This window comes from Otolemur garnettii, unplaced genomic scaffold (assembly GCF_000181295.1).
Source record: "Otolemur garnettii isolate 467f Iridium unplaced genomic scaffold, OtoGar3 scaffold00012, whole genome shotgun sequence".
NCBI lineage: Eukaryota > Metazoa > Chordata > Mammalia > Primates > Galagidae > Otolemur > Otolemur garnettii.
In genome coordinates this window covers 5976185-5984222 of record NW_003852407.1, presented here as the reverse complement: position 1 = coordinate 5984222, position 8038 = coordinate 5976185, and the positions used below count along the sequence as shown (strand labels likewise).

General features: G+C 37.2%; 1 protein-coding gene across 1 annotated transcript in view; it reads right to left on the bottom strand.

Annotated features, from left to right (window-relative positions):
• PIAS2 (protein inhibitor of activated STAT 2) overlaps nucleotides 1-8038 on the bottom strand; it is a 106727-nt gene that overhangs the window by 72788 nt on the left and 25901 nt on the right. Inside the window, exon 2 of the mRNA XM_023510164.1 lies at nucleotides 2565-3039. Within this exon, the coding sequence (XP_023365932.1) occupies nucleotides 2565-3039 (475 nt within the window). The remainder of the gene's footprint in view (nucleotides 1-2564; nucleotides 3040-8038) is intronic.

Here is an 8038-nt window from a genome sequence, read left to right as displayed (position 1 = left end):
AAAAAAAAAAAAAAAAAGAAGGCTTGAGGAAGTATCCAAGGCAATTAGGCAAGAAAAATAAATTAAGTTAATAAGAGTCATATAAATTGAAAAGAAAGAAGTAAAATTATCTGTTTGCCAATCATATGATCTTATGTGTATGTAAGTAATGCCTGATGATTCCACACTGAAAAACTGCTAGAATAAGTGAATTCAAAAAAAGTAGCAGGATACAACGTCAACACACAAAAATTAGTTGCCAGTTCTATATACAGTGAACAATATGAAAAGAAAATTACAAAAATAATTCCATTTACAATAGCATTAAAAAGAATAAAATATTTAAGAATTAATTTAACCAAAGAACTGAAATCCCTGTACAGTGAGAACTATACAACATTGCTGAAATTAAAGAAGACGAGTTTCCATAAATAAATGGAAACACATCCCATGTACATGGACTAGAAGACAATATTGTTAAGCTATCCATATGACCAAAGTGATCTAGCTATTCAATGTAATCTCTCTTGGATAAAATTCCTGACATTTTCTACAAACAAAAACAACCCATTCTAAAATTCACATAGATGCTGGGTGCAGTGGCTCACAGCTATAATCCTAGCACCTGGAAGGCCAAGGCTGGAGAATAGCTTGAGCTCATGGGTTTAAGACTAGCCTGAGCAAAAAGTGAGAACCCCCATCTCCACTAAAAATAGAAGAACTGAGGCAAGAGGATCACTTGAGCCCAAGAGTTGGAGGTTGTTGTGAACTATGACGCCACAGCACTCTACCCAGGGTAACACAAAATCCCTAAATAGCCACAACAATCTTGAAAAAGAAGGGCAAAGCTAAAGAACTTATACTTTCTAGTTTCAAAACATATTATGTAGCTACAGTAATCAAAACAGTGTTGTACAGGCATAAAGGTGAAAAGAGCCCTAAAAAAACCCTTGCATATGTGGTATGCAAAAATCATGTGCAAATGATTTTTGACAAAGGTGCCAAGACCATTCAAAGGGGAAAGATAGTCTTTTCAACATATGGTGTGAGAAAACTGGGTATCTACACAAAGAATAAAATTAGACCCTCACCTAATGCTATACAGAAATTAACCCAAAATGGATCAGACTTAAATTTAAGGCCTAAAACTCTGAAACTCCTGGAAGAAAACATGGTGCAAGAAACCTTCACAACATTGGATGTGGCAGTGATTTTTATTTAGATAAGACACCAAAAACAAGGGCAACAACAAAAAAAACAAACTGGTGTTCATGAAATATTTTTATATTGTGCCTTTAAAAACACTATCAACACAGTTAAAAAGGCAACCCACAGACTGTGAGAAAATATTTGCAAATTATATATCTGATCAAGAATATAAAGAGAAGATAGATCCAAAATATAAAGAGAACTTCTAAAGCCCAAAAAGAGAAAGCAGAACAAAACAAAAAAACCCATTCAAAAATGAACACCAGACTTAGACATTTCTCCAAAAATATATACAAATGGCCAATAAGCACATGAAGATGCTCAATATCACACATTATGAAAATGCAAATCAAAGCTACAGTAATACTTCCTCATACCCATTAGGATGGACAATGCCCTCCCCCCTCAAAAAAAAAAAAAACCCAGAAAATAACAAGTGTTGGTGAGGATAGAAACTAGAACCCCTGTGCACTGCTAGAGAGAATATAAAATGGTACAGTTACTATGAAAAACAGTATGATGATTTCTCAAAATATTGAAAACAGAAATTACCACATGATCAAGCAAATTCATTGAAAAACAGTGTCTCAAAAAGGTATGTGTACATCCATGCTTATAGCAGTATTATTCCTAATAGTGAAAGCATGGAAGGAACTGAAGTGTGCACTGAAGGATAAGCAAAATGTGGTATATCCTAAACCAAGTAAATGTCAGAATAAACAGCTAAAATAATTTAAGGTTTCCAGAAAGTGAGATGTGAGGGGTAGGTAGTGGAGTTGGGCAGAAGACCACTTGTCTTTGAAGAGTACAATATTGTATTATTCAGCCTTAAAAAGGAAATTCGACATAAACTACGATATGCAAGAACCTTTAGGATATTATGTTAAGTGCAATAAACCAGTCACAAAAGAACAGTTATTGTATGATTCCACTCATACTACATAAACCGACTTAAGAGCAGTCAAAATCACAGAGACTAAAGGTAAAGTGGTGGTTGCCAGGGACGAGGTGGAGATAGGAATGGAGTTACTGTGCTAGAGTTTCAATTCACAAGATAAAGACGGGATAGCAGTGATGGTTGCACAACATTACGAAGGTATTAAATACCACTGAACCATACACTTTCAAATGATCATTAGTTTATGTATATTTTACCACAACAAACAAAAACAGGGAACAGAAGAATGGTCAAATGATTTAAAACACAGTTTTATATTAGATTTCAGTCATGGAGGCCAATTTTTTATCTGTACCCTTAAACATTTGGCATGAATGCCTCTATTTTATAACATTAACATGAAATCATTAATCAATAGTTGAAAGCCTCTCATTTTATTTACTCGCTTATTCAGAAAAAATTGATTTCTCTAACTTACCTAAGCTCGTGGGCTTGATAAGAACATCAAGAACATCATAAAAAGGCAGGTTTTTTAACTGCACATCAGGATGGACAGGAGGAATCGGGGGAGATGGCTGCTGCATCTCAAATGTAGGCTTAGTGTCTTGAAGCAGCACAGAACCAACAGGAGAGGATGGTGAGTGAGGTGTAACTGAAGTGGAAGGCAACGAGTGTATTCCTGCCACAGCCAGGTCAGGTTCTACAGGTGATGGGCTACCATCCAAATTGAAAACTGATGATTTGATTGTAGATAAATCAGTAAGTCCCTCAAGAGTTCGTGGATATCGGCGTCTATACAATTCTCGGATTTTAATCTGAACAGCAGGGCTGCAGCCACTCTTCAATAAATGCAGCGCCCTCATCAGGAGGTCATGCTTGCGTCCACTTTTATTCCGTCCAGCAAAGCCTAGTAACACTTGTAGTTCAGAAACTCTAAAACTAGAAACCATATTCTAAAAGGAAGAAAGAAAAAATAAATAAGCCAAGAGTCATCCTCAAGCACATAAAAATCCCATCCTATCTAAAATATACTGTAAAAGCTGATTTTCCAGTATTCTATTATTAACTGGTATATACTAGTAAACTAGCACTTTTATATACAACTTAGAACCAGTACTGAAAAGCAACCTCCCCATAAAAATCACATTTAAGTTATGGTGTTAATTACATTTTGTTGTACTCTTAATTTTAGTACTCTACAGTCAATCAGTTCCTATTAACCATTTTCATTGTCTGATTATGCTCAAATGTAAACCAGTATTTGCTTTATGACTATGAAATCTATAACCAATAAAAATGTTCTCTTCCAAAAATAAACTCTCAGTATAATCTAATGTTTGTTACAGAATTATCACCAATAACCAAATAAAAAATTGGATTTTCATGTTACATATGTAACTTCTGATGCTGAGTAGTAAATCTACAAAATCAATACAGAACTGTGATCCAAAATGTAATGAACTTTTCACTTCAACCTAAACATAAAGGAACAGACAAAATAAAAATATATATATTTTTTAAGATACTAAAGCTACAATTCAATAGTAGTCAGTTAAACTTCTAAAATGACTGGGGCTTGATATCCAAATGAGAAAAAGACCTTTGAAGAGCAAGGAAACGAGTGATCATAAATCTTAAAGAACAAGATTTCCTCCATACAACTTTACTCACCTTCTATTTATTCAACAAAACCTAATAAATACTTTTTACTCCTTGTTGCCTCATGAAGCCACCCACTTAGTGAGTTTCTATCAATTTTGAATTCAGAGGTAAACCACATATAGGTCAGTCACACATGTGCACCATCCACCAAAAAAGAGGAGGAAGTTGTGGAGCTGACCAAAGCCATCAGAAACCTACCATCAGGAGACCTGCCTTCCAGAGACCCTCCTGCCACAATGCTTTGAGGTTTCCCCTTCCCCTTAGTGCTACACCACGTAGCAATGAGGGGCAGTGCTTACAGCTGGTGCTGAACAGTAAGAACTCCTCTTCCTGTACTTTTAAGTTTCAGTGATAGCCCAGAAGCAACTGTTTAAAGCCCTATATAACTTTTAGACAGTTGGTAGGAACAATATCCAAATTTCTAAAATGCAAACAAATTTAAATATGCCAAAGTAATCTAATGCTGTATCATAACTACACATTGTGTACTATATGTCTCCATATTTCCCACTGTGTATGTCAAAGAAAATTAAGTAGTAATCCTAGCATCCATTTTATACTCTGAATTAATGCTTGCCAACAAAAATATAATAGAAACCACATAAATAATTCTGAATTTTCTAGCAACTACATCAGTGATTTTTACCCTATATGCCATGGCACACATCTTATGCATGCCACAAAAATTTTGTGATTAAAGATTGTTAATTAAATTATTTTTAATTATTTTGTAATTAAAGGTTGTTAATTAAATTATTTTTGAAGTTCAAGGCAGTTTTTCGATCAACATAGTTTAAGTGTATTATGGAAGTTTAACTATAGGTTCAAGTGTGCTGGGAGAAAAAGGTTGAAAAACACTATTTAACCCAACACATACCAAGTATTACCATTTCTTTTTTTTTTTTTTGAGACAGAGTCTCGCTTTGTCACCGTTGGTAGAGTCCTGTGATGTCTTATCTCACAGCAACCTCAAACTCTTGGGTTCAAGTGATCCACTTGCCTCAGCCTCCCAAGTAGTTGGGACTACAAGGCACCTGCCACAATGCCTGGCTATTTTTTTAGAGAAGGGGGTCTCTCGTTGGCTCAGGCTGGTCTCGAACCTGTGAACTCAGACAATCCACCCACCTCAGCCTCCCAAGTGGTGAGATTACAGGCATGAGCCATCACCCCTGGCATAAAGTATTAGCATTCCAACATGTAATCAATTTTGTGATTTAAAAATAATCAACTCCTGGGCTTCTGGCCTCACACCTATAATCCTAGCACTCTGGGAAGTTGAGGCAGGTAAATTGCCTGAACTCAGGAGTTTGAGACTAGCCTGACCAAGAGGTGAGAGCCCGTCTCTACTAAAAATAGAAAAACTAGCTGGGTGGAATGGCAGGCACCTGTTGTCCCAGCTACTCAGGAGGCTGAGGCAATTAAGATCACTTGTACCCAGGAATTTGAGGTTGCTCTGAGCTATAATGCCATGGGACTCTACCAGAGTGACACGATAAGACTGTCTCTAAATCGACTTGGTGCCCATAGTACAGTGGTTACAGATTCGGCCAAATATACCGAGGCTGGTGGGTTCAAACCCAGCCTGGGCCAGCTAAACAATGATAATCACAACAACAACAAAAATACAGCTGGATGTTGTGGCGGGCGCCTGCAGTCCCAGCTACTTGGGAGGCTAAGCCAAGAAAATTGCTTAAGCCCAAGAGTTTGAGGTTGCTGTGAGTTGTGATGCCACAGCGCTCTACCCAGGGCAACAGCTTGAGATTCTCTCTCAAAAACAAACAAACAAAAAGACTGTCTCTAAATAAATAAATAAAAATAATTGACTTCTTTAAAGTGTCAAAGAGATATTTTTTCATATTAAGTCTTCAATATCTGTATGTATTTTACACTTATAGTCTCAATTTACACTATTTTTGAAGTACTTAACCACATGTGGCCAGTAGTTAACACACTGAACATTGTAGTCCTAAACCATAATGGCAACATACATCACAATGACACAATGATTTCAACTTGCTTTATTTCCTCCACTCATAAAATGAAGGTTTCATTTATCTTACCCCTATACTGTGGACAGCTAAATGAAGAAAATGTGAGGCCTATCTCATAACAAATAAGCCAGTTACAGTTTACTCATGGTTTCATATACAGAAAGAACCATAATAGCTTTGTAGCATTTACCCAGGCAAAAAATGTGATGTATCTTTCCCAAGGTTCTCAATCTCAATAAACACTTTGATTGATTGTAGAATACTAACAACAAAAAAAGCAGTCATACGGATAAAGATAACCGATTCTTTCTAAGGAGACCACCAGACTAACTCAGAGCTCAATACTTCCCTCCTTAGACTTACTTTCAGATACTCTTCATTTCAAGAAAATTTGCTTTACAGACAGAACAAGCAAAGAACAGAAAAGAACACAAAGTCACTGTAACCTAAGCTCGGCTCTCAAAATAGAATTTCTGAGAGATCTCCTATCACCTGTTTCCAGTGGTAACATTTGGCAAAGGATGCTAATGCAACTGGTTCCATTAGCTGTCATGAATACACAAACAAAAAGGAAGAAAGAGGTAAGGGCTTAGAAATATGAATGGGAGGGATGGGACACCTTTTGCATTGCAAAATGAAATACTGCTGGAGATATAGCCAGCAGCTTTTGAGAGTTAACAAAGCCCGAGGAAAACTTCAGGCCAGCAGTCAGCAGTTGTAGCTCAAGCCCCTGAGACCTTGGGAAGTCATTTCATCCCTCTGGTTGTCAACTTTTATTTACAAATTATAACAACAAAAACTCTCTCCTTTATTTAGCACTTTTTGTTAAGATAATCTTGAAGGAGCTGCGTAAAATTTCATGAATATGTTTTTCTTGCAAACATTACTGGATCCCATTTCTTCTTAATGATGTCTATTTTTTGAATTTGGTCTTCCACCAAGTTTTCAGGTCCTTCCACCAGTTAGTGGGTGTGGTGAGTAGAAAAGGTCATCAGAGCCCTCACTGGGTAAGATCAGCTTGCTATGAACACTCCCAAGAAAGGATTTCAGCTATTTTTCTCCAACTCCATCTTTAGTTAATTGTTTTTTTCAAGCAGAATTTTTTCTGCTCTACCCTGATACCTCTCAAAGGCTCCCAAAGTCTGCCCACCAATACTCAGTTACAACTACTTTGTGATCAATACAGGAATTTCTCTGAGCAGTGGTTCTCAACCTGTGGGTAGTGACCCCTTTGTAACAATGAAAATACATCGTGGCATTAGAAAGGTTGAGAACCACTGCTCTACAGAGAAATATGTTGGCATGATTGAATTTAAATTAAAAAAAAATCTAGCATCTGAAGAAAAGCTAATATAAATTAAGACTAAAAATTTAAATCAATTTTTATCAAATTTAAATAAACACCAAGTTATAAATATTTCCCTGAGACTGCTCTTCAACTCTTAAATATGAGATAAAAATCACAAAAATAGAATGGAATTTGGGGAAGCTCTAAAAGGTGAGAAATCATAATAGACATCCATATACAGACTTTGGAGACCCCCTCCCACTCTCTAGGAATAAATGATAACCAACAGATTAATATAACCAAACCATCAAAAGAGTGACCAAGTTAATGCCAGAGAGCTAGATGCATAATCCTATATACTTGGGAGCCTGAGATAGGAGAATGACTTGAAGACAGGAGTTCAAGACTGTAGTGCACTGAGATTCACCTGTGAATAGCCACTGCACGTCCAACCTGGGTAACATAGCAAGGTGCCCACCTCCTTAAAAAAACAACCACCAACTATGTGACAAATCAGAAAGATACCCCAATTCCTAACTACCACACACTATAGAGATCTCAGGAGGCCCCAGTTAATGATCCTATATTCTTGGTGAAATCATATATTTCCTATAATTAAATCCCCTTTTACATGAGAGGCCTTAAATGAAATTTCTTCCTTTACAACACCATGATTACAATAACTCCTAGGCTAAAGAAATCAAAATTGAAAGTCATCTAGTTAAAGAAACAACAAAGAAAATATTACGGCTCGGCGCCTGTGGCTGAAGCGGCTAAGATGCCAGCCACGTACACCTAAGGTGGCGGGTTCGAATCCCCAGCCCGGGCCCGCCAAACAACAACGATGGCTGCAACCAAAAAAATGGCCAGGCGTTGTGGCAGGCGCCTGTGGTCCCAGCTACTTGGGAGGCTGAGACAGGAGACTCGCTTTAGCCCAGGAGTTGGAGGTTGCTGTGAGCGTGATGCCACGGCACTCTGCCCAGGGGGATAGCTTGAGGCTCCATCTCAAAA